At 67.5% G+C, this 26,044-nt stretch overlaps 1 protein-coding gene across 1 annotated transcript in view; it reads right to left on the bottom strand.

The window, feature by feature from the left end:
- Positions 1-1,999: 1,999 nt before the first annotated feature.
- KIF26A (kinesin family member 26A) overlaps positions 2,000-26,044 on the bottom strand; it is a 39,092-nt gene continuing 15,047 nt past the window's right edge. Inside the window, exons 4-16 of the mRNA XM_055556204.1 lie at positions 21,942-22,108; positions 16,022-16,211; positions 12,186-12,398; positions 10,598-10,691; positions 10,133-10,395; positions 9,650-9,809; positions 9,417-9,558; positions 8,925-9,087; positions 5,531-8,372; positions 4,069-4,274; positions 3,957-3,977; positions 3,452-3,602; positions 2,000-3,264 (exon numbers count right to left, since the gene is read on the bottom strand). Coding sequence (XP_055412179.1) covers positions 3,083-3,264; positions 3,452-3,602; positions 3,957-3,977; positions 4,069-4,274; positions 5,531-8,372; positions 8,925-9,087; positions 9,417-9,558; positions 9,650-9,809; positions 10,133-10,395; positions 10,598-10,691; positions 12,186-12,398; positions 16,022-16,211; positions 21,942-22,108 — 4,794 coding nt within the window. The 3' untranslated portion in view covers positions 2,000-3,082. The remainder of the gene's footprint in view (positions 3,265-3,451; positions 3,603-3,956; positions 3,978-4,068; positions 4,275-5,530; positions 8,373-8,924; positions 9,088-9,416; positions 9,559-9,649; positions 9,810-10,132; positions 10,396-10,597; positions 10,692-12,185; positions 12,399-16,021; positions 16,212-21,941; positions 22,109-26,044) is intronic.

Raw genomic sequence — 26,044 nt, 5'->3', positions numbered from 1 at the left:
TGCCTTCCCATCCGTAAAATGGGCGTCTCGCCCTCAGCTGCTCCCTGCCCATAATGACAGGGCTTTGATGACCAGATGAGAGGCTGCCCAGGCTCCCGGGCCCCAGGACGGGGCTCCCCTCTCCCGGGGATGAAAGGCTGCCCAGGCTCCCAGGCCCCAGGACGGGGGCTCCCCTCTCCCGGGGATGAAAGGCTGCCCAGGCTCCCGGGTCCCAGGATGGGGGCTCCCCTCTCCCGGGGATGAAAGGCTGCCCAGGCTCCCGGGCTGGCCCCAGGACGGGGGCTCCCCTCTCCAGGGGATGAAAGGCAGCCCAGGCTCCCGGGCTGGCCCCAGGACGGGGGCTCCCCTCTCCCGGGGATGAAAGGCTGCCCAGGCTCCCGGGCCCCAGGATGGGGGCTCCCCTCTCCCGGGGATGAAAGGCTGCCCAGGCTCCCGGGCTGGCCCCAGGATGGGGGCTCCCCTCTCCCGGGGATGAAAGGCTGCCCAGGCTCCTGGGCCCCAGGATGGGGGCTCCCCTCTCCCGGGACAGGCAGGCACCGCCTCCCGAGCCTCCCCCGGACTGGGGAAGTGGGCTCCACTGGCCCTGAAGGTCACCTGCCCCAGCCTCAGCTGGCTCCACAGAGGACCCCGCCCAGGACGGGTGCTGGGGTAGGGGGCCGGGGGGGGTGGGTCTTGGTGTAAAGCAGGCTCTGGGCCCCTCAGTGACTGAGGGAGGGGGGTGGGGAGGAGGGGCTTGTGCACAAGGAAGGGGTCTACCCAGCAAGGCCCCCACATCACCGTGAGTTCTCCCACGACCCCCAAATTCAGTGATGGAGAAGCAGCTTGGGAGGTGCCTGTCTGGGTCCCTCTGGAAACCAGACCTGACCCCGGAACAGACACCTGCAGGGAGTGGAGGGGGTGGGTGTCCAGAGTCCCCCAACCTCCCAGCCAACAAGTGATCCCGATCCCAGGGGTCCCAGTGCCATCGACTGCAGAGAGCAAGGAGGCAGCCTGGGGCAGGGGCTTGGTACGGGCGCCCCTGCGGTGGACCGGGGTCCACAGGAAGGACCAGGCCCTCTTAAGGATGGGGAGGGGCCTGCAGACTCTGGAGAGCTCAGGGCCGCTGGACCCTCCTCTGGGAGAGGCCGTGATCACGGGGCTCACGCGTCTGTTCAGCTTGTGCCCCGAGGCCCACGGGGCCCAGCCCTGCATCCAATGAGGGGAGCAAGAGTGAGTCACTCACCACGCCCCCGGGGGGCCCCCACGACGCCAGGAGACAGGCGGAGAGCACACACAAGACGCCCCGGTCGGGGGCTGCACCCCGGGACAGCGAGGCCACCGAGCAGTGGGCCCCACGCTGGCCGGCTGGAGGTGGGGGTCCCAGGCATAGCGTCTGCGAGAGGCCCAGCGGGCTGGGAGGAGCCTCCAGGTGCCTGCCTGGGTGCATGGGATGGGGGCACCCAGAGGAGACGAGCGCGGCCACCGGGAAGCACCCAGGGCCACGGGACAGGAGGCCTGAGCACAGGAGAGGGGAGGGTGACGGTGCTGGGTGAGGGGCTCCTGCCGGCTCAGGTGGTCCTGGACCCTGACCCCGTGGAGTGTCCGGGGGTTTGTATTCTGGAAAAGCAGATGGGGTGCGGAGGTGGGGGGCAAAGGAAGGAGCTTGGGTGTCCCAGAGGGGCTCCTCCTCGCCACTGCCAGGGTTCCCAGCTAACACAGCCTCTGGGAAGAGGCCAGGGACCCCCAGAAAGCGCTGTTTCCTGTCGGCCAAGCCCCCCGGGAGCTGAGCCGGTCTGGGCAACTACAGACAAAGGGGCTGGGAGCAGGGACAGAGCGCAGATAGGGGCTGGAGCCCCGGGCTTGCAGCAGGGCCTCCTCCCCATCCGCACCCTCTTGCCGACGGCTGGCCCCCACTGTGGGGTTTGTGGATGGGAGGTGCCCCCCGCAGCCTCCTTGCCCCACCTCGCCCCGGAACCCTTGGAGGACGGCCCGCCAGGTGGACTCAGGAGCCTCGTGAACAAGGGATGCATCTTTTATTCACAAATAAAAACTGCAGCAAGCTGTTATCTACATGTTTGTACAAAGGTTCGGACGACCCTAGAAAATCCACAACGGTCAGAAAAAAAGAACCCGTCGTGATGGGAACGTCCCGCTCCTGTAAGCAGGCTCATCCCGGTCTGCATTTGGCCTCCCAAGGACCCTCGCCCTGCCCAGGGACCTCCCCCGCCCCGGCAAGAGCCCGGCCGCAGGAACACCTTCCATAGAAAACCATAAAAACATAGATCATTTATCTTCAAGTTCCCACTGCAAATACCGCATTTGTAGGCAAAATGATACAAAAATATGAGCCTGACAGCACCTTTACAAAACCCTCATCCCCCAATCTGTGTGTGTGGGTTGGTCTGTTTTGTTTTTTTGCTTGTGGTTTGGTAAGAATTCCTGCCGTGGAAGAAGGCGCCAGGTGCCTTCAGTTCAGCCCTTGGGCGCTGCCCTCCTGGTGACGTCAGGACAGAGCAGGTCCCGGGGACGGAGAGTCAGCCACCCCGCCCAGGAGACCCACCCTCTCCAGGCTCCATCCGAGATCAGCAGAGAGAACACACGGGGTCTGCAGACCCCTAAGGTCGGCTCTGTCGAGAGGAAACGGCTGTGAAGGAAAAGTAACCCTGAACCTAAAGCAGAGAGCCTGGCGAGCCCAGGGCTGCTCTGCTGCACGGAAACCGCTTAGCTGTACACAAGGCGTGATCCGATCCGACACAGTCCGGCGGCCCCCGGACGGCCGCAGGCACCGACCAGGGGCCGCTGTATGCTGGTGGCCTGAGTCCTTAGCACCAAATGCAGAAAGGAGAGAAACCCAGTCCAAGGTTAAAGGCACTTGCGTCACAGTCCTCCCGAGTCCTGCACACTCGCTCCTCCGCCCGCGGGCTCGGCCAGCCCCTCCCGTCCCTCACGCTCCCTCGCCTCCAAGACCCCTCCCCGCCCTGTCCCGCAAGGGACCCTGCACATCCTCCTCCCTCCGACCCCCAGCACATCCTCGCTCCATCCCAGGTCCCATCCACGAGCCCCCGACGCCCTGTGCCCTCCCCCAGGGGCCCGTGGCCCAGCCTCAGACGTCCACCTCCTGGGGCCCCGGGGCGGTGGCGGGGGCGGCCACGCTGATGTCGAAGCAGGTGACCATCATGATGTGGGCCTTGCACAGGTTCACGCACTGCTCCAGGGCGGCAGTGGCGTGCTCCAGGGCCACCAGGTACTCAGCCGACTCGGGCTCCAGCCCCGGGTCCACCTCGACTGCAGGCGTCGGGGGGAGAGGAGAGCCGGTCAGGCCCAGGTCCCCGCATGGCCGAGGCGTCGCCCCTCCCCCTCCCGGCCTCCGGGTCCCCACCCCCCGCCCCCTGGGCCTGGGGTGAAATGGTTGGACCAGGGTGCTGGGCAGGGCTGGCAGTCCGGGGTCCCCAGGCAGGGCTGGAAGACTCACACTGCTCCAGCCAGCGGCCGGGCTCCAGCATCAGCCGGCCCTGGGTCTCGGCCAGCTCCCCGCGCAACAGCTCCCGCTTCGCCCGCACCTCCTGCAGCCGCTGCAGCCTGCGCTCGGCCAGCCGCAGCCTGGCACTGGCGCACACCGGGCCCTGAGCATGGGGGTGGGGGCGTGGAGGGGCTCAGGCATGGACGACAGCCTGCTCCCCAGGGTTCCGGCACCCCAGCCTTGACCCTAGCCCTGCTCCACCCTCCAGGCCTGGACAGGCGCACGGTGGGGCCTCCAAGGTGGGCAGGGGTTAGGCCCTGCCCCTCCCTTACCACCCCGCTCCCCACCCGCATGGGGCTCAGACCATGGGCCCACAAGGAACCCAGGAACCCAGGCCCAGGATGAGTGCCGTGGCTGTGGGAAGGCCCCCCACCGAGCGCAATTCCAGGGCACAAGGGAGGTGGCCACAGGACCCCCTCCACTGCCAGGGGCTCAGGACCAGTGGGGCTGTTCCTACCTTTTCCAAGCTCTGGGAGGGCTGCGGACGAGAGGGGAAGGTGAGGTTGGCGGGCTGCCGGTCGCACCGAGAAGCCCCCCTGCCCTCCCAGCCACACCCCCGCTGTCCCCACCTCCGCCGGGCCCTCCCTGGGGGGCAAACGGCGCCGCTGCAGCCGTTCCACATCGTCAATCTCGTACACCTTGATCTCGAAGGGCTCCTTCAGTGCGCCGGCCAGGGGTGGGGGCAGGTCCACCCACTGCCCCGGGAGGCTGGGCTTGCGGCCCAGGGCGGCGGTGTCGGGCATGGGGGCCTGGTTCAGCCGTCGCCGCTGCAGACCTGGAACAGACAGCCAGGCGCTGGGCGTGCAGAGGCCAGATCCCCAGCCCCCAGCCTGGCCACGGCTCTGACGGGCAGAGCCCACAGGGGCCCCATCCCGAAATGCTCAGCCTAGCGCTGGCCAGAAACCCTGACCAGCCCTGCCCCATGGAACACATAGGACTCCAGCCGCCCCCTAGCACCTCCCTCCTGGACAGCCACACACCAGCCTCCTCGCACGGCACAGCCTCGAGGCCACAGCCCGTGACCCCTGGCGGTCACCCTTGAACACCCTAATGGGCTGCATGGCCTCCTAACTCACAGGAGTCTCTACTCCCACTGCCCCCGGACAGACCGCGAAGCCAGGCCCACACTGGCACCCCCACGTCGCCCGGGACGCCCCTCTCTACCACCTCCGCCAGCCTCCGGCTTTCCCGTGCACCTTCCTTCATTCAGAGCGTGCGTGCCTCACTCACAATGCCCTGGAAAACGTCCACCAGTGCCCAAATCCCCCAGCCACACTCGGCCTGCAAAACAGCCCACCCTAGCTGGGTCCGCAGAGATGGGGGTCCAGGGGACGGACACGGGGCTTCCAGACAGCCAGCGGACTTGGTAGCCTCCCATCCTCTCCCAGCCCTGCACGCCTCGGCAGGGTAACCTCAGGGGGCCCACCCTCGCCAGCCCACTCTGACAGGACGGGGACCAGCCTGGGGGCAGCGCAGGGGGGCAGAGAAGGACACACGTAGGGTGCGTTTACAAACCGCAGAGGGCGGGGCACGCCTATCCCTTCGGCCTGCGTCTGAACCCGTCAAGGGTGCGGCGACCCACAGACGGAAGGGCAGATGAAACCCAGGAGGGCCTGGGAACGCGGGAACTGAAATACCAGACCCTCATCGCCCTTCCGTCCCCGGTGGTGTTGCTGTTAATGGAGCAGTATAGCCTGTCTCCCCTCCTGGCCCACAGGGAGAAGGGGTCTGCCCTGCCCATGCCTCATCCAATCAGCAAACGACCCACAAGACCCCTATCCCACCCCCTGTACCCCGGGTATAAAAGCGGAATAAAGACCCCTGTGCGTCTTCGGTTCTCCCTTGAGCTGGCCCGCTGTTCTAACGGCGTCTCCCGCTCTAATAAACTTTATTCTTCTTTCATTCTGTCTCACGTCTGGAAATTCTTTCCCAACCCACGCCCGGACCACGACAAGGGGCTGCCTACACCTGGGATCCGCCAAGGGGATGCCCGGCGGTGCAGGGTGGCCCGCGGCCGAGACGGACACCCACCTGTGGCCCTCTTCTTGGGGGACTTGAGGCTGCGGGAGCGGGCGCCCGGGGAGGCAGCCCCGCTGTCGCTCATGGAGTCGGGGGCCGAGGAGGCGCTGCCCGTGGCCTCGCTGTCCCGCAGAACGCTCTCGTAGCCGCTGCTGCCGCCGCTGTGGTAGAAGAGCGCCGTGCGGCCCATGGCGGGCGGCAGCTCCCCGCTCAGCACGCTGCTGTTGTCGCTGCCGTGCCCGCTGCTGTAGCGCTGAGGCCGCCGCGGCGCCGTCACCTTGCTGTACGGCGAGGGCAGCGCCGGGCTGGCGGGCGGCCGCTCCTCCGAAACGTTCACGCCGCTGTCGTTGCCGCTGTCCGAGTCGGCCGAGCCCCAGGAGGGGCCGCCCCGGCCGCGGGTGCCCCCGGCCGCCAGCTCGTGCACGCGGCTGTGGGTGGCCCGGAGCGCCTGCTTGGTGCCCATGATGGTGCCCCGGCTGGCCTTGGCCCCGACACCCGGCGCCACCCGCGGGGCTGCCCTGGGGCCCGTCACGGGGCCGCAAGGGGCCCTCCCCACCGTGGGGGCCAGCGGCTTCGCCGAAGAGCCCAGGGCCCGGGGCCCGCCAGCCGCTACGCTGCGGCCCTTGCTCCCACTGCTGGGGGGCTTGGGGGCCCCGGCGCCCTTGGCGGGGCTGCTCCTACAGGCAGGCGCGGGCCCAGGCGTGGGGCTGGTGGGTGGGACACCCAGCCGGGGCACTGCGCGGGCTGGCCGACCGGGGGCTTCCCTGGCCTTGCTGCTGCCGTGCGCCAGGCCCTCACAGCGCTCCAGAGATCCATGGGTGGCAGGTCGGCACGCTGTCTCTGCCTTGCCAGTCCGGGCCTTCAGGCTGGACGTGGCCCTGGGGATGGAGTGGTCAGCCCGGCCACCAGGCCTGGCCTCCCCGTCCCCTCGGAGGAAGGCAGCAGCCCCGGGCCAAGCCGGGCTCCCGGCCTGCGGAGAGGACGGCCCGGGGCCGGTCTTGTGCTCCAGGCTGGACTTGCGCACGGGGGGTGCTGGGGGGGCCACACCTCCAGGCCTCGCACAGAAGCCCCCCTTGGGAGCCGCGCTCTTCTTGCTGGCGGGGGTGGCCTTGGGGCTGCCCAGGCAGGCCGCTGCCTCTGCCGGGGCGTCCCCAAAGGAGGCGGAGGGCGTGCTCACCCCCAGTGTGGTGGCCCCCCTCCGCAGGGGTGGGATTGGGGCCACAACTTCTGGCCTGTGGGCCATGCGGCCCACCTCACAGCCATCCACCACCCTGCGGGCACAAGCCAGCGTCGGGGCTGGGCTGGGGGCCCTGCCGGCTGAAGCCAGGGGTGGCGGGCCACAGTCGTCAGCCCGGAGCAGCCAAGGGTCCTCGAAGAGGCCTCCAGGGCCAGGTGGGCCTGTGGCCAGGCGGGGGCAGCCCACGCGACCGGCTGCGGAGGTAGTCCTCGGTGTGCGGGGCAGGCTGGAGTGGAGGGTCTGTGCAGAGGCTGGCCCCCGGGGAGACACAGCAGATGGCTCCCGGCCATGTCGGCCGGGGTCTGCCACGGCCTCCTCCGTGGGACAAGGACCCTGGGCGGGCAAGGGACTGTCCAGTCTGCCACGCTCTGAGCGCTGAAGGCCACTGTCCTCCGGAGACCCACCGTCCGGGACGGAGGAGCCCAGCAAGGGGGCCCCTGCCGGCACCTCAGAGCCGACGGAGTCCGGGGGGCCCGCTGGCGTGCGGCCAAAGCTGTCGGCCGTGCACATGCTGACCTCGCTGAGCCAGGAGCTGCCAGACGAGCTCTGGCTGCCACTCGCCCAGGCTGCCCCGTCCAGGGCCCCGCCGGGGGGTGGTGAGGTGTATGCGTCGAACTCATCGTTGATGCTGCTGATGATGCTCACTGGCCTCGAGCCCGAGGCCAGGGCCTGCAGGGAGCAGTCACTGCCAAGGCTGGCCAGGCTGGAGGGGCGCCCGGGGCCGGCAAGGCCCCCCAGCGACAGCTCTTCCACCAGCGTGAACACCAGCTCGTCCTCCCCGTTCAGCTCCACGGGCTGCTGCAGGGTTACCGTGGTGGTCAGCAGGCCCCGTTCCAGCCGGTGGCCGCGTGCAGGCGGGCAGCGGCGCTCGGCCTGCCCGCTCCTGCCCACGGGGGGCGTCCGTATCGCACCCCCACCATCACCCCCGCCAGGCTCCTCAGAGGCCCCGCCAGCTTCCGGCTGCCAAGGCGGGGGTGGGGCCGGGTTGGGCAGCAGCCTCCTGCCTCCGCCCGACGTGGTCTTATCTGGCAGAGTGGGCAGCTCAGGCCTGGTGGTGCCCTCCTCTTTCTGGTCAGCGCTGGCCTTGGGGGGCTCCGGGGCACCCCGCTGAGTGTCTGGGCTAGGGCTGCCACGAGGCGTGCTGGCGGCCAGCGGAGCGCCCACGGGCGTCCTGGGGGCCGCGGCCTCGGGCGGCGAGGGCTTCCTGCCTGTGCGGGCTGGGCCGGCCTGGGCCCCAGGGTGGCCCTCGGTGCCGGGAATGCAGCCCAGCCGCTCCTGCAGCTCCGCGAAGGTGCTGCAGCGGAAGTGGTCGGCCTCCCGCGGGCCCGGGGTGGGGCGGGGGTGGCTCAGCGCGGGGATGATGGGCACGAAGTCAGGCGGGCCCTCGCTGTCCGTGAGCTCGCGGTCCGACAGCGCCGTCCCGCCAGGCCCCACGTAGATGACCGTGTCACAGGACTGCTCACTGCTTGAGGAGTAGTCGGGGTCGCCGGGCGAGCTGGCGGCCAGGTGGTCGGGGTCCGGGGCCACGGCGCGGGGATGGAAGGGGCGCAGGTGCGGGGGGCGACGGGCACGGCCTTCCTCACACGAGCTGTCCCCACCGGAGGAGCTGGATGCGTACTGGGGACAGAGCAGGGCCCCCCTGAGCGTCATCCCGCCTGCCCCTCTCCCCCAGCACCCCCAGCCGCACGCGCCACACTCAAGGGACAGAAGTGATGGCGTGGCCACCAGACTCGTCCCTGCCCCCAGCAAGGTCTCAGGTTCCCAACACAACCGGACCTTCTCAGCAACACCCTAGAAAGTGGTAAGCTGAGTCGCAGGGAGGCAAGGATACGCCCTAGGCACACACAGCGTCAACTGCAAACCCAGGATTCAGACCCAGGGCCCGGGCCCCAGGGCACCCCAACTCCATCCTCCAGACCCAGTGAGGGTCCCAGGGCGTGCCCTGTAGGACCAGGCCTGGGAGGGTACAGGCCACGGTGGTCCGGTAGGCTGCCCTGGCCACACACCTCCCCGGGGCCGGGTGAACAGAGACCAGGCCACCACAGCCCCCAACGTGAGCCACTCTGGTTCTCCTGGGGGCGACCATGGGCACGGACCCGGCCTCCTCTGGGGCAGGAGGAGCGCCGGCACCTCCGCCATGTAGGCAGGGGCCCAGGAAGCGAAACCAACCTTGACCTTCTTCCTGCGTAGGCGGTGGATACGGGCAGCCAGCTGCACGGTGCTGAGCGTCTCGGCGTGGCGGGCTGGCGCATCGGACACATGGGCAATCATGGTGGTTCGGCAGTTGGCGGTGGCCAGGGTCTCCCGCAGCAGTGCAGTAAGCCTGTGCTCCCTGGGGACCGGGGGGTGCGAGGCTCAGAGGCGGAGGGCCTGGGGGGCTGCTGGGGGACCACTGGGCTTGAGGGCTGCTACAGGGCTGGAGGGAGGGGGGAGGAGGGCCTCTAGCTAGACATGGGCCATGCCTGGGGCCCCGGGGTTGGGTCTGACACCCACCTCTGCCCCCCGGGCCCTGGGAGCAGGACTCCCTGCCAGCCCTTGGGTAGCAAAGCCGGTCACACAATGAGGAAGAAAGGACAGAGGGGTCAGGGACCATGGGCACAGTGGACACGCCTGACGTGGGCTGGGCCGGTTCCCCAGGCCCACCCAGGAGCCCGCACGTACCTGCAGGGCACGTGCTTGGCTCCGCTAACCAGCGCCAGAATGACGCTGCCCAAGGCCGACAACGACAGTGATGGGGGGCCCCCGGGGGCCTCTTCACAGCTGCCCAGGTCAATGAGGTGCAGGCGGCTGCGGCCTCCAGACACTGAAACCACAGGGCGGGAGGTGAAGGCTCAGCCCCAGGGCCCCCAGACCCAGGGCGCCCGACCCCACGACGCAGGCACACGGCCACCTACTTCCGCCTCTGCCGCACTTCTCCACGCGGTACTGGTACACGTGCAGCGTGAAGAGCACGTGGGAGCCTCCCCGGGCGTCCTCGCGGGCGGCCAGTGCCGCATCCAGGTAGAAGGCCGCCTTCTCGGCCGTGGGCGCCCGCAGCTCACTCTGGTTCTGGAGCTGAGGACGGACGGATGGACGGACAGTGGGGTAGGCACCAGAGTAACTTGGGGCTGAGCTGTCCCCACGGCGCCTCGCTAACCAGCCTGCGGCCCCGCCCCCTAGCCTGCGGCCCCGCCTCCGTCCCAGCCCGCGGCCCCGCCTCCGCCCCAGCCCGCGGCCCCGCCTCCGTCCCAGCCCGCGGCCCCGCCCTCCAGCCCGCGGCCCCGCCTCCGCCCCAGCCCGCGGCCCCGCCTCCGTCCCAGCCCGCGGCCCCGCCCTCCAGCCCGCGGCCCCGCCTCCGCCCCAGCCCGCAGCCCCGCCCCCCGGTGCGGTGAGGGTACCTGTGCCCCGCACGCCAGGTCCTCCCGCAGGTACACGCCCGGGGACTGGGTGTCCTGCAGGCTGCCGGAGGCCACCTCGGCCAGCAGGTCCCGCAGGCTCTGGCCCCGGCTGCACACCTCCACGGCCGAGACGCGGACGGAGAAGCGGGCGCCCGTCCTCTCCCTGCGCTCGTCCATGAGCCTGAAGAGCCAAGAGATGGCGCAGGGCACGACGCCCAGGCTCTGCGGCGAGCTGTCCCTCCCAATCATGGTGTAGGACTTGCCTGTGGGCCGGTGGATGGGTCCTCAGAGCTAGCCGGGCCGGCACCCTGGCGGCCCGCTCTCACCTGCTCCACTGGGCGCCTGATGTCCAGGCCTGTAGTCTGGGCTTCCTCTCCCACTGCCCGTAGGGGACAAGCCCAGCCCCGCCACCCCCCCCCGAAATGGCCTCCAGAGACTGCAGAGCGGGTGGTCAGGGGCACTTACCGAGGCTTGCATGGCCAAAGGAGAAAATGCAGCCATCAGCCCCACCCACCACCGACTGGAGCACGTCGGCCACGGTCCCCGAGCAGACCTCGGCCTGCGGGAGGGGCACAGAGTCAGGCCGCCACCCTGCCTCCTGCCTCTTCCATCGCATCACACATGGACAGTGAGTCCACGAGGTGGCCGGGAGGTCACCAGGACCAAGGACACAGAGATCTCCACGTGGACACATAACACACACGGACCGGACACAGACACACACATTTGCAGCGTGAGCCGACAGACACAGCTGACAGGCACACAATGCGCACACACAGAAGTCACACTGCCACTGTGGCCACACCAGGCACACAGCACACCACACGCATGATCACAGTGAGCACACACACCACACACGTGTTCACAGAAAGCACACACCACACCAGATGTGTGATCACAATGGGCACACACCACACCACACGTGTGATCACAGAGAGCACACACCACACCACACTTGCGTGATCACAGAGAGCATACACCACAGCACACGTGTGATCACAGAGAGCACACACCACAGCACACGTGTGATCACAGAAAGCACACACCACACCGGACGTGTGATCACAGAGAGCACACACCACAGCACACGTGTGATCACAGAAAGCACACACCACACCGGACGTGTGATCACGATGGGCACACACATCACACCACACACATGTTCACAGAGAGCACACACCACAGCACATGTGTGATCATGGCGGGCACACACCACACTGCACGTGTGATCACGGCGGGCACACACCACAGCACACGTGTGATCACAGAGAGCACACACCATAGCACATGTGTGATCACGATGGGCACACACCAGACCACACGTGTGATCACAGCGGGCACACACCACACCACACTCGTGATCACAGTGAGCACACATGTGTTCACAGAGCACACACCACACTGCACATGTGATCACAGTGGGCACACAACACACTGCACGTGTTCACAGTGGGCACACAGCACACCACATGTGTCATCACAGCGGGCACACATACCACACATGTTCACGGCGGGCACACACCACACTGCACACATGACCACGGCAGGCACACACCACAGCACACGTGTTCACGGTGGGCACACACCACACCACAGACGTATTCACAGAGAGCACACACCACACCGCACCGCACCACACCACACGTGTGATCACAGAAAGCACACACACCGCATGCATGATCACGGCAGGCACACATCACAGCACACGTGTGATCACAGCGGACACACAGCACACCACACGCATGATCACGGCACGCACAGGACACACAGAGGAGCATCCTGGGGAAAACAAGCTCTGCACGGAAAGCTTCGGAGGGCGGGCTCTGGAAACGGCCTGAGAAGCAGCCCAGGAGCTGGTGGATGCACGTGAGGGTGGGGAGGCCAGCAGGGAAGGGGAAACACAGACGGTCTGCCAGCCGCACCCAGCCCCCTGCACCCGGGCCTCCTCTCATCCTCTCCTGCCCACCCTGCATGAGAAGGGGTGCAGGTCTGACCATCTCCCGTCGTCCTGCGCTGCCAACCCGCCCCGCCCAAGGCCGCCCCGCCACCTCACCTGCTCCGAGTCCTGGGGGAAGACCGCGTCGAAGGCGAACATCTTGGGGACGGCAGCTGTAGGGGCACGTCGGGGGCCCGTGCTGCCCGGGGGCCCGGCAGCTGGGTCGTAGAGGGTCACCTGCTTCTTGCGAGGGTCCACCTTGAGGAAGGACGTGGACTCGGCCGAGCGCTGGGCCCCCTGCTCAGGCCAGATCCGCAGCATGACCTTCACCTGGGGAGGCGGGCGGAGCGGGCCTCTGAGCAGCGCTAATTACAGGGCAGGGGCAGCCTTGCGCGAGTCGGGACAGCGGGCCCGGCCGGCACGGGGTCCCCACCGGAGGAATGCGGCATCCGCGCCCCAGCCCCAGGCGGGAGCACGTCCCACATGAGGTCAGCGAGGCAGGGAGGCGGTGAGGCCTGGCGGGAGGAGCACGCCAGCACAGATCAGGGAGCCCATGAAGGGGGGCACAGGGCAGACAGAGGAAGCAGACCCCAGCTGCTCCTGTGGGCAGAGAGAGAAGACGAGGACGGGACCCAGAGGGCAACCCCGCGACTCAGGGGTCCTCACACCCTCTCGCTGGCCCCGATGCAGAGCCAGGACCAGGGGAGTAAGCCCCAAGACCCGGGCCTTCAAGAGCAGAGTCACCTGCATGGGCTCCCCGCCAGCTCTGCCAGCTCCCCGGCCTCGCCAGCCATTACAGGGACTCCTCTCCCCCAGGCCTGCGCAGGCTTGAGAAGGGAGGAAACCCACTTAGAGAGGTCAACTGTCCCACCTGCATCACACAGCCTGCGAGCAGGTCCCCTGAAATCCCGAACCCCAAATCTGAGGATGGAGCGAGAAGGGGAGAGGGGGCAGTGGAAGCAAGACCCGGGCCCTCCCACAGGGCCCCCATCAGAGCCTCAGGAGTGCTCCCGAGGACGTGTCCTTCCCCAACCCCCTGCTCCCGCGCCATGGGTGGACAGAGGCTGCCCCTGAGCAAGGCCCTCCCCACACCCCCAACTCCCGACCTCGGGCAGGCTCTGCACACAGCAAGGTGCAGCCCCAAAGAGAGATGGTGGTGCGCGGATGCAGGGCAGAGGGAGGGCGTGGGCCACGCCCCACCCCAATCTCGGTCCAGCCTCACCTCCTCCAGGGAGCCCTTCCGGCCAGCTCCCAGCCCCAGGCCAGAGGCCTTCAGGGCCCTGAGCACATCCTCCCCAGCCCGCGGCCCAGGGTGGGCAGCAAGAGCGCGGGGAACGAAGGGACAAACTACGAAGCAGGACAGGCTGAGGCCACGCGGCCCCCGGGAGAAACGGGTTCCGGTACTTCTGACCCCAGAGCCGCCGGAGGCCAGACTCACACTCAGGACCAGGCAGGACCCAGAGGCAAACCCGTCAGCACAGGACCGGGAGGAAGAGGGCAGATTGATCCAGGAGGAGACGGGTATTCTGAGGTCAGGGGTCAGGGGACTTGATGGGGAGACCGAGGCCGGGGTGACCGGGCGGGACAGGCTCAGCTGAGCTCAGGGCCCAGCAGGCCACCCAGCAGCCTCTGCCACCATGTGTCCCCCAAACCCAAAACAGATGCAAAGCTCGCCCGTGCTGCCCATCTGCCTTTACGCCCAGCTTCCGGAGCTGGACCCTGAGCCCCAAGGCCCCCAGGCGAACAGGAGCCTGGGGGCGGGGGACCCAGAAACTTAAGATGCAAGAGCCCAGAGTAAGCTGCACTGCAGACACCCCAAAACCTGCACAGAGAACACAGACCCCGGGCTGAGAGGGGCCCAGAGCTGCCGGGCGAGCCGCCCCGGGTGAGCCCCCCACCCCCCAGGAGAAAGCATTAGACCCCGGCTTCCGCAGGAGGACACAGGCCTCCGCTGAAACCTCCGATTTCTCCACCACAGTGTAAATCAAATTACCAGGCTCATCTCAGAGCCAGTATTTTTCACAGATTTAATTGTAAGTGACAGATACATAACGCCGGCAAAATTGGTTTACCGTGGGTAGTTCGCGCAAGGCGCCACCGACACCCCTTCGGCATGTGGCAAATTGACATGCAAACCGCTCTGCTAAGGAGAGGCGGTCCTGGGGGAGACGCAGGGAGAAATACTCCTCTACTGAGCTCCTCCAACCCGGGCTCCATTAGGCGAGAATCGATTCTTTTATTCCCTGACGACACGAACAAAACTATTTCATTTCCAAACGCCGCTGCCAAGCAGACGAAAATGTGCACTTTCCAGTAATTTTTGGCAATTTTTTTTCAGCGTGAACACCAGGCCACTTCAGGAGCCAAATGGGTCCTGCAGATTGGAGCGTGTTCCCTGCGGGGAAAAGCCCGACTGGGCTGCCCCACTGGGGTCCCCACCCCCATGCCAGCCCCATGGCTGGGTCCTGGTCTGTGAGGGCCTTTCGTTACCAGGGGAAATGACAGGGTCTCCCCACCAGACAAGCACGTCTCCCCCTAAATGTTCAGCTATTGCAAAGCACCCGCTGAGTAGCTTCCAGGTAGGGAACAAATACATTTTGCATAAAAACGGGCTTCCACTCCTAAGAGGGGCCCCGGGCGGGCATGGGGGGAGGGACCGTCTTCTGTAATTCCGCACAATGATGAATTATCTTAAGTGGCACATTAATGTCAAGAATCGAGTGTAATCTAACTTCTTTTCTCTGACAATATTAAATGCCTTTCAGAAGGCATTTCTGACTATGTGATATTCGTGCAAATAACATCGTCCAGGGAGGCAGGGAGGGGGGCCTGGTGGGGGAGGGGAGTGGGGAGAGGGCTAGGACAGTGGCCACAGGCTTCCTGCCTCCGGGGGTGGGGGTCTGCCAGAGAGCGGGGGCAGGGGCCTGCCCTGGAATACTTGGGGGGGCTGGTCCCCCCGGGGGAGGGGGAGGCCTGTGCATCCCAAGTAACACAGGGCAGCAGGAGAAAGCCAGGTCTGTGCCTGAGGCTCCTCAACCCTCCAGCCGCCCGGCCCCACCGGGATGGGCCCAGGGCCCAGGGTCCAGCGACAGGCCCAGGTCAGAGCCAGGCCCATAGTGTTTAAAGCCCCTTCCCCACGGCCAGTTCCCTCTCCAGACCCAGAGCAGAAGCCCCCTGGGGCGCGACCTAGGCAGCAGGATGGACTGAGCCCAGGGGTGTGGGCCTCTGGGGGCTGCAGAGGCCGGGCCCAGGGCCTGGGTGGGAGGCGCAGAGGGGGCCGAAGGGGTCCATCCTCAGGGCCAGGGTCCCGCCCTCCCCCCGCGGCCCTCTGCGGCTCGGGCTCCCCGCCTAAAACAGCCCAGAGCCCCCCCGCACTAAGGTGCTCACGCAGCTGGACGCGGGTCTGGGGGCAGTCACGAGCAGCCCAGGCGCCGCCCGGACGGAAACCGTCTCAGCAGAAGGGACAGGAGCTGAGAGCCGGCCGGCTGTGACGGGCAGGGCCCTTCATGCTGTGGGCCTGGCCCCCCTCCCGTTATCGTGTCAGGATGCGGCGGGGCTTTGCCCAGACTCTGGCAAGCCGAGGGGCCCCAGCCGTGCCCCCGCCCTGCCTGAGAGACAAGGCACGGGGGTTCCTGGAGTCGGACCCCAGCCCTGAGTCCCAGGAAGGCTTGGTCGCCCCACCCTACTCTAGGAGTAGCTAGTGCTCCTGGGACACCCCCCCACCCATTTCCCGTATTGCCCCCCCCACCCCCAGTCCCCCAGGCTCCCCGCCACCGTCTGGAGTGTCCAGGCGGCCCGGGCCTCAGTCAGCCCATCTGGACACAGACCCCCCCTGATCCAGCCCCAGAGAAGGCAGCAGGGTCTCTCACCACCCACTCCCCCACCCCGCTCATGCCCAGATAGCCAAGCCTAGTCCCACCCACAGGTCACCGCCGACTCGGGGTGGGGCCTACCTTGCCAACACTGCTTGGGTTGTCCTTGGCCTTGGAGGTGGCCCTGAGCAGGCAAGGGGGTGCGGGGGGCGGCCACAGTTGCAGGACCCCGCTGAAGTCCGTGGGGTAGGTGGAGGCCCGGCGCGGGGCGGAGGGCGGCGGCGGGGGGGGTTTCTTGCGCTTGGAAGCCAGGCTGAGCTTCTGGGCGGCCCTGGGGGGAACAAGGGGGCAGGGCACTCAGTGCTGCCCTGATGCCTGCCCCGCCTTGCAAGCAGCTGCTCGGCCCGCACTTCATTTCCCATCAGCCACGCAGAGGCCTCCGGAGCTGCGGGCAGCCACGTCCAGCCCCTGGCAGCTCGGCCCGTTCAGGCCAGGCGACCGGGCCCGGGCAGACACGGGACCCGGACCCTCCTGCACCAAGCGCCAAGCACATCCTTTTTTTTCCACTGTCCTCCCCCAACTCAGCTGCTGGGCTCTGTCACTCACAGGCCGTGTGACCGCACGTGGTGCCTCAGTCTCCCCACCTCTAACGTGGGAGGACGTGACCCCCCCCACAGGGGGCCTTGTGAGCGGCCCTGATAATCTAATGCGTTCAAGGTGACACCAGGCAACAGAGGAAGCACATATGCTGGGCCTGGGTCCAGAGGGCCCCAGCCTCCATCAGCCACCCCGACCTGCCTCCCCAGCACCCCCTCCACCACCTCCATCAGCCACCCCCACCCGCCTCCCCAGCACCCCTCCACCTCCCCACCCCCACCTCCCAGCGAAAGGGACCAGAGACCAGGGCGTGTCCAGGCTCGGGGCGGAAGAACCCGCCCAGCCCGGCTCCCCGGCCTGCTCCTGCCACACACACCGTCCTCGTCCCACAGCCCCGGCCCTGGTCCCCCCGTCAGCCTCCAAAGGTCCCAACAGGAGGCCCCGCATAGTGCGGGCAGCGTGGCCCCTCAGTCAGCCTCCCGCTCGGTGCAGCGACTGGCGTTTTGCTGAACTCCTCTCATCTTTAATAGGAGTTGTCTTTTAAGAGACCCCAGGGACAGCTTTCCTCCTAGCGCGGTGTCATCCAGGAAAATAAAAGTAATCTACGGTGCGTGGCGGCTCCTTAATAGCGTGGTGGGGCGGCCGGTGCGCGCGGGACGGGGAGGGCCCGGGGCGCATGAGCGGGCCGGGACCCTCAGCCAGGGAGGGCCGCGGCTTCTCCGGCCACGAGCAGACGTAGACCCGGTTTTCACCTGAGGCCGTGTGTCCTAAACCTGAAGCTTCCTGGACAGCGGAGTCCCGCGTCCCCCTCCCCACACATGCATCACACCCAGGGCAGGATGGAGGCTAAGAGTGTCTGCAGGCGCAGAGCGAGAAGCCAGAGGACTCAGAAGGCAGGACGGGGCTGCACGGAACCGCAGCACGACTGTCTGTGGAGGCGGCTGGACTGGGCTGGGTGGGTGCCAGGGCACCAGGCAGGGGGCCCGTCCAGCTGAACTCTCGGGGCTCCTCCCGCCCTGCCCCCTCCCCAGCCCAGCCTGCTACCCTGGACCCCGGCCACCCTGAGTGAGGCCACAGCTCCCCACCCACCGCCCCGACGGCAAGACGCGACCGCCCGACCCAGAGGCTTGCAGTGCAGCGGGCAGCCCTGCCCCAGGCCCTGCCCAGGGACAACCAGGGCAGGTGGGCTGGCTCCCAGCCTGCCTGGACAGGACAGGGGGCCACAGATGTGCACCAGTGGGGTCGGCTCGCCTCCACGTGGGCGCCGGGGCCCCATGGCCTGGACGTCAGGAAAGGGCATCACGAGGACCGCCCAGAACCAGCCTGCCCAGGGGACTCCGGCTGGGCCCTCAGGGTGACCAGATAGATCGGCAGACGCCCACAGCTGAGGTGAGTCCCCCGCCCCGCCACAGCTAGCTCCCTGCTCCTCCCAGAACCAGCCGGGCCCCCTCCTCCAAGGCTGGGGGCACATCCAGAACCCGCACCCCCGAGGCTCGAGAGCTCGTGGAGACCAGGAGGACGGGTGGGGCGCTGGGGGAGGCCGGACACCATGCGGCAGTGGAGCCCACAAGCAGCGGGCAGGGCTCGGCCTGCTGGGGCACCTGCCCGCTCCGTGACCCTCTCGGGAGCCCAAGTTCCGGCACGGGTCTCACTCAGCCCCGCCCCAACACCTCCATGGCTCTGGCAGCGCCCCAGAAGGTGTCCATCCCCACTGGACACGCCCAGGTCTCACCACTAGACAGACACTGGGCCCTCGGCCATCTGCGGCCCCACAAGTCCCAGGAGGCTGGAACGTCCCTGGCCAGCGTCTCTGCCCCCTGGTCTGATGGAACTCAGGTGCCCCCTCCTCCCTGCCTGCCCTGGGTCAGCCCCCGCAGGGCGGGGAGCCAAGAGGCTGCGCCCCAGCCTGCCGGCCCTCCAGGTCTCCGCTCCTACAGGCTCAGCTCACCAGGGGTGACTCAGAGCGCCCCGGGACAGCATGCTCCCCTTTGATGAAATCCAGGGCCCTTCACACCCAGGACAAGCCCATCAGCCACTAGGGACTGCGTCTCAGCTCACACAGCCTGGGGTGGGTGGGGGGCGTCTCTGCAGGGGCCGGCCCGCTAGGGGCACAGGCCTGGTTTCTGGGCAGTGGGGATGGGGGAGGAGACCCCACACTCAGGACTACGAACACCCACTGCTCTGCTGGGGAGCGTGGGCAGGGGGACTCAGGTGGGACCCATGGGGGCTGTGTGGGCACCTCGGCGTGGGCACCTCCGCATGGTCCGGTTGTGAAGGGAAGACTTGCTGCACCCACAATTCTCATCCTCAGAGGACACCTCCCCCAGGAAGCCTGTCCTGATGCCCCCACACTTGGCTTCCCCAAACCCTGTGCCGCCTGCTACACGGGAGCCCCGCTCTGCCCTGAGCTTACACAGCTGTGCCCCACCCCGAGGGGGCTCTGCAGGGCCGGTGTTGGCCCAGGCCTAGGACCCAGGGGAAGCTGAGGATGGGGCCATGAGGGCAGGCGTGAGAGAACGGGTGAGGGAGGAAGGGCCCCAGCCCTCCAAGCATCGCCCTGAGCCCCCAGCCCTCTCACTGAATCCCAGAGCCCTTTCCAAGGCTCGCAGGCCCTGCTCGCTGATTCATGTGAACAGGAAGGAAAATATTTGCCTTTTTACAAAGAAAAATTGCCTCTTCCAAACAAGAAGGTAATTTCACAGACAGTTGGCCTTGACGGTGAGGCCTTTACTCACCCCGAGGAGACCCAGGGCCCGTGTGGATGTGAGTGGGGCTCAGTTACCAGCTTCAGACCTGGGCCGCCAGGAGGTAGGAGGACCGGGCCACGCCCCGCATGCCTGGCCTGCCCCACCCCCGGAGGGGCCCTCAGGGTTCACGGGTGCAGGGCGGCTAAGGGGGCGCTGGAGCCCCTGAGGTCAAGGCCCACAGCCCCAGCCACCCTGACGCATGCCGTGCCTGCCTGCATTCTCCTGTCACCTGGGGCCTTCACCCCGAGGCTCCCAGGCTCCTCGCCAGCCCTGCGGGTGAGGGACACCTCTGTGGAGCCCCACTGGCGGGGGCCTCTGTTCAGCACCCTTCCCACCCCGGGCCCCTGCCGGGTACCAACCTGATGTCCTGTGGCCTGGCCATCCGGGCAGACATGGGGGGGGCGCCCCCGAGGCGGCAGTGGAGCAGATGGGGGGTGCCTGGGAGCGCCGCCCAGAGGGAGCCCACCACTGCCCTGCCGAGGGGGCTCACAGCTGTCCTTCCCATGCCGTCGAGCTTCGTGGGTCCAGGGGATGACCCCACTGTATCCCACCTCTAGCTTCAGGGGTCTTGGAGGGGACCCCCCCCGCCCTGGCATCCCACCCAAGAAAGGCCCAGAGGAGGACAGGGGGGAGACTGCAGAGACAGGAAGGACATTACACAGCCTTGGGGGGGACTCTAAAGGGGCGTCAAGGTTACCAGAGCTCCCAGAGAAACGTAATTGCGGGGGCGGCCTGTGCAGGGCCCTGGGGGGGGCTGGCATGCGGAGCCCTCGTTTGCCACGGCAGCTGCCATGCCCAAGTCATGACCGAGCTGCCCACCCGGGCCCAGCAGGGCGTGCAGGGCGCCAGGCCTCATCCGTGCCCTGTGTCCCACAGGCCTGGTCCCCAAGCCGCCCCCCAGAATCACCCTCTGCCGCGGCTCACCCACGGCGGGTAAGGGGCTCTCGGGAAGACCCGGGAGAGCCCGAGGCTAGTGTGCCGGCCCCCAGGGGGTGCTCAGGGACCCCTGGCCCCTGAGCCCACCCTATTCTGCCTCCACTGGGCAGACACCAGGCTCCTACTCAAGCCTCAAAGCCCGCCTGTGCCCTCAGAGCGTGGGCAACGCCGCGTGGCGCCTTCAAAGACGGCATGCAGCCACCCTGCCCCCGACCAACCGGAAACTTCCAGGGCCAGGGTACAGGTTCGGGGTCAGCTTTGTCCCCCGGGGGCCCAGTGACGGGCCACAGAATGTGCCCTCAGCTCATTCCTGAGGCTCCCCTGCCCGGGGGTCCAGGAGCTCCTCACCTCCGAGGGACTCCGGACAAGCGCCTCCCCGACACAGAACAAAGAGGGGCACGCAAAACTGAGACCACCCCTCTCAGGCTGACGGTGAAGCATCCACACCCCCAACAAGCAGAGGGCCTCAGGACCAAATCAGGCGCGAGCCAGGGCGGTGTCCCAGCTGCAACACCACCCCTGGACCCGGCCCACGACCCTCAGGAAGCCGCTGCGAGCAGGGGTGTCCCACAGGCTGGCAGTAAGGACTGCCAGCAATGCCCCCAGCCCCAGCCCCCACGCTTGTTTCTATGGTAACTTCCCAAGGTCAGCGGAGGCAGCCTCGCTTGCTGGAGACAAAAGGAGCGCCCCATCCCACAGGCCCTGGGTCGCTAAGGAGCCAGGGTGGCCCCAGATCCCCAGGACTGGCCTTCCTCCCCAGGGGCCCTCAGGCTGGCAATCCTCCAGCAAGCGCGGCCTGGCAGGGCGTGACCGCTACCCCAAAGGCCGGGCAGAGACCGCAGAGACCACCGGGGCCGGGACCCCCAGGCGTCCAGATCGGCCCTCTGTCCCCTTCACGGGGCTCCTGGCCCACGAGGCAGGCCCTACCCACCCCACAGCAGAAGGCCCTGCCCGGCGCCTGGTACCCACCTGGGGCTGTGGGCCCACACGTGTGCCCACCGGCCCAGCGCCCCCACCACGCCCCCCATTTCCCAGTCAGCCCCACAGCCGCAGGCCGCGCTGATAAGACGCTGGCTCCTGCGATACAGGGACGCGCTTATCACACCCGCAGGGGCTGCTGATGGGACAGCGACCTGCAGGACCGGCCATCACGACTCATAGCCACCACCATGCCCCAGGACCCCCAACCGCAGGGGGCGCTTGGCACCCAAGGGCACCACCAGTGAGGCGATGTGCTGGGGGCCCCCGGGCAACAGAAGGCCCCCCCAGGACACCCTCCCCGGCTCACGCCAACCTCCCCAGTGGCCCAGGGACGCTCCCTCGGGCCGCTGTCTCGAGGCCTGCCTGCCCCTGCTTCCCGTCCATGCCACCCACCCCCTGCCGCCGGCACCGGCCCAGGACCACCTGGGGATGTCCACCGGCCGCGGCTGAGGTCCTCTGGCTGTCAGCTCACGACGCCTCCCAGGAAGCGCCACCTGATAAATGAGGAAACCGAGGCACAGAGCACCAGAGACCAGACGCACCTGCCTGAGACCACCCAGCTGGGAGGGGTGGAGACTGCGGGGAACCCCGCCCTTGGCTGCACCCCATGCCGGGCAAGAGGCCTCTGGACGTGCAGTTGACACAGTGCCCTGGGAGGCCCGGAGAACCCCGCTCCGCTCGGCTGGACGGCAGGCAGGCCACAGCCCTCCCCGGAGAGGCCCGTAGGCCGCCAGGCCCAGAGCCCGAGGGCCCCCGACAGGCCACCCCCAGGCCAGGCACAGGCCCCCAGGAGGACGTACCTGAGGAAGAAGGAGGCTGCAGCTGACGGGCCCGTGGAGCCCCCCGGGGGGGCGCCCGGGGCAGGCCTGACCAGGCCCCACGTCTTCGACGCGCCATCGGAGCCCACGGGAGGGGGCCCGTCCCGGACCGTGTCTGCCACTGCCACGGCGGCCACCGCTGCTTCAGCCTGGAGGGAAGGAGGAGCCGGCGTGAGGCTCGGGCGCCCTCCCCTCGCCAGGGAGCCGGGGGGGGGGGCAGACCCCTGGTCCCTGGAGACCAGCATGCTCCCTGAACCCCACGCACACAGGACCGCCAGCTCGGGGCCCTGTGGAGGAGAGGTGGGCACAGGTGTCTCCCGCCCGGAGGCCTGACACCCCCCCCCCCCACTTCAAGCTCCAGAATCGCAGGGACCACATGGTCAGGCAGATGGACAGGGACCCTCCGTCACCCCCGGGTCGGCCGGCTTGGGGCACCCAGAGGCACGCTTAGAGAAAAATACCACCATAAATATTTGTCAGGGGCGCTAATTGCCCCGTGTATGATAATGTATGATCTTCCCATCATCTGAAATACTACTCTGGCATTTCCAACTAATTAGCTAAAATAAATTCCAGAAAGGGAGACAGCCTCGTAACACAGCACAAATGTAATTAACCGCTCCCCAGGACGGCGCTGGCCAACTGGAGACCTGGCCACCGTATATTACATTTATGCATGTGTGTCGGGCGCTGGACCCCGCAGCGGGACCTGGCCTCGGAGGGTGGGTGGACATGGCCCCCTGGCAGGGAAGGGAAGCGGCCTGCCTCAGCCCGGCTACTCTGGCCCCAGCCCCTCCCCAAGGGCCCAGCCTCTAGGGCTCCCCAGGCACCAAGGCCTGGTCTGGGGGCTCCTGGCTACACGTGGCCCTGAGTGCGATGACAACCACCGTCCAAGGCGTCCTCTCTGCTCGGCCTGGCAGAGGACAAGGGTCTGTCTGGTGACCCTGCGGGTGAGGAGCCCAGGTAGCAGCCACACTCTAGAGGGCCCAGCGTCCTTGGGGTCTCCCAAGTGACACGGCCACAGGCCAAGGTGACGCTTCAGCAGAATAAGCCCCCACAGGCCTCAGGAAGAACGTCCCAGCAGGAAGGCTGGCCGCCTCCCCACAGGACACCCCTCACCAGGGTGGAGGGTCTCACCACCACCCCCAGCCCACGGTCAGCACCAGCTCCTGACACCTCCCCTGGGACACAGCAAAACCACGTCTGCAAAGGAAGTTCAAAGGGAGCCCCAGAGCTTGGGCTGGAAGGAAGCCCAGCACCCCACCCTCACCCCCACAGCACCAGCAGCTCCCCCAAGGCTGCGAGGACAGGTCCCAGCCTGGAACGGCCCAGACCCCCACCAGGCCCTGTGCTGATGCACCACGCCCTGCCACCTGCCTACAGGGCAGGAACTCCTATGCATCCCTCAGAACCCAAAACAGCCAGCCCTCTCCTCTAGGCCACTCCCTGTGCCTGCCCTGGCCTCCCGCAGCCCTGAGACCTCCCCCTGCTTCTCCCGGTCTACCCAGGGCTGCCCACTCACAGAGAAACCAGGCCGCGCTCAGCTACTCAGCACTGCATTCCCCTAGCACCCCCAGCTTGCACAAGCGCCTAGCGCATGCCAGGAATCCAGAGGCCCAGAGGAAGCCTCTATGCCTGCCTGGTCGCCTCCACATCCCTGTTACCCTGCCCAGCACACAGCAGCTGTTCAATACACCTGCCCTCCAGGCGTGCACAGCCTGGCACGAGACACGCAGGGCCCACAGCCGGGAGGTGAGCCCCATGGCCCGGGGGAGGAGGCTGCAGGCACAGGGGTACCCGCTCCTAGGGAACATTCCCGAGGAGGGGTCAGCCAGGCCCAGACCTGGGCCACTGGGTACTGTTTCTCCTCCTCCAAGCGGTGCTGGGGCTCAAGGCAAATGAGTGACAGGGCAACCGAGGCGCCAGCGGCCTGGGCACAGCCTGGCCCCCCTGCAGCCCCCCAGGGCTCCATGCAGCACGTCCAGGCCTCAAATGTCAGTCCCTTCTGTCACCTAACAGACGTGCTCCCCTTGACAGCTCTAAACGCCTCCGTCGAGCAGAGTGGTGGAGAACCAGACTAACGTTAAAAGCTGCGGCATCCTCAGGGCCTGGGCCGAATCTGGTTGTGGGCTCCCGAGGCTCACCCCCCACAGCACCCTGCTATCTACTGCTCCAAGCAGCCCGAGGTGTGCACTCCACCCAGCAGCCCAGGCCCGCCCCGCCACGCTGCCCCGCACGACCACCTGGACGGCGGCCACGGCCCCCGAGGGCCCCTCCACTCACCCCCGTGGGGCCCGAGCCAGCCCACCTCCCACGCCTGCATCTGTGCCTCCAGCCGGAACGTCCGGCCCCACGGGCAATGGTGCAAGCCACGCGGCATGCCTGCGGCCGGCTGGGCCCCACACTGACCTGTCAGGGGTCCCGCACGCGCCGCGGCTCCGCCGGCCGGTGAGCTGCCGACACCCGGCTCCGGCCACCGGGAGGCCGCTGCCAGTTCCTGCCGGAAGCAGAGCCCGGACGCGCCAAAAGAAGCCGGGGGGGCAGGGGAGGGCAGCGGGGAGGGCGGAGGGGGAGACCACACATACACGGGGACAGGAGACAGGGGGCCGGGGCGGGCGGGCGGCCGAACAGAAAGCGTGATGGAGGCGCCAGGGCAGCAACGAAAGAAAAGCGTGAAGAGAGGAGAGCGTGAGGGGGGCCCGCCGTCTCTGCAGGGTGCCCGCCACCGGGCGCCAGGGTTCCACCAAGCACCGTTTGGGAAACACCAAGTTAACCCACTCCTCAGGAGCCCTCTGGGCCTGAACTCCACATCGGCAAGATCGGGGCCCAGGAAAGACAGCGTTCCCCAGCTCCCTCAGGGGCTTTTTCGTGCCGAAAGGTGGGGAGGGCAGAGGAAGGGGCGGCCAAGGGGCACAGAGCTGCACCTGGCCCTGCAGGGTGCACGGGGCCTGCGCTGGGCACCGGGGCCCCCCTCAGAGCCCTGCCTGGTCACCCCGGGGCCCCAGGCTCAGACTGTCCCTCCCCCACATCACAGAAGCAGCCTCACGTGGAAGTGCGGGGGCATCTAGTCCAAACTCTACTCCTCGGGTGGGTAAACTGAGGCTCAGAGGGGGCACCCGTGACAGTTGGCCAGGTCAGAGCTCCCCCCACTCCACACCATCCCCACCACATCCCCAAGGACAGGTGGGTACCCACCAGGGACCTGGCCAGGGTTCACAGGAAGTGGGGGCAGCACGCCGGCTGGCACAGGGGCAGCAGGAGCAAGGTCCCCAAGCCAGTGCCAGCCTACCTCCACAGACAGAAGGAAATCCTCGCTCCACCAGAAACGACCTCACCTCCCACTCAGAGCAGCACCTCCTCCAGGAAGCCCTCCTGTAGCACCTGCACTGCTCCGGGCCCCGTGGCTGACTGCGAGCCCTCCGCTCCAAGTCCTCTTCCCCCGGACCCTGGGGGGCGGCCTGGCCCATGTCTACAAGACTACAGAGGGTTTGCGGAAGAGTCCCTGGCAGGGAACGGAGGTGGCTGCACCTTTCACCGTCTTACTCATCCGCACCCTCGGTGGCCCCAGGCTATGCTACCTCTAGCCGACTTGTGGGGTCAGGAGGCCAAAGCCACAATCTCCAGGCATCTGGCTGCAAAGGGACTGCAGGTGTCCTGTGAACGAACACCTGAAGGGACCCTGCGCTCCTCGGGGAGACCCCATGGTTCACAGCTGTGTCCCCGTGTGGCCGGCTGGGGCAGAGCATCTCGGGGTGGGGGCAGCCCACGGGCACCTCCAGCCCCCAGAGCGGCAAAGCTGCTGGAAAGCAACTGCCCAACTGTCCCCCTGGGCGGCCCCCGCCACCAGGAATCATCACAGGACACTTTCCAGGAGGTGGATGACCCAGACAGGGCCGAGTTCTGTGCTGCAGACCGCGGTGTGGGCTGCAGTCGCGATCACAGAATGGCTGGCCGACACGGGGCCCTCTAGACGGCCATGTGCACAGAAGAACCCCCGGCAGTCCACGGGGCAGGCACCCAGAACACGCCAGACCCTCACTGCCCACCTGGCCGGCCCAGACCCACATCCTCCTGGAGACAGTCAC

The sequence above is a fragment of the Bubalus kerabau genome, chromosome 19, assembly GCF_029407905.1.
Source record: "Bubalus kerabau isolate K-KA32 ecotype Philippines breed swamp buffalo chromosome 19, PCC_UOA_SB_1v2, whole genome shotgun sequence".
NCBI classification, from domain to species: domain Eukaryota; kingdom Metazoa; phylum Chordata; class Mammalia; order Artiodactyla; family Bovidae; genus Bubalus; species Bubalus kerabau.
Note: the sequence above shows the minus strand (reverse complement) of the source record. Positions and strands in the feature narration are given on the sequence as shown.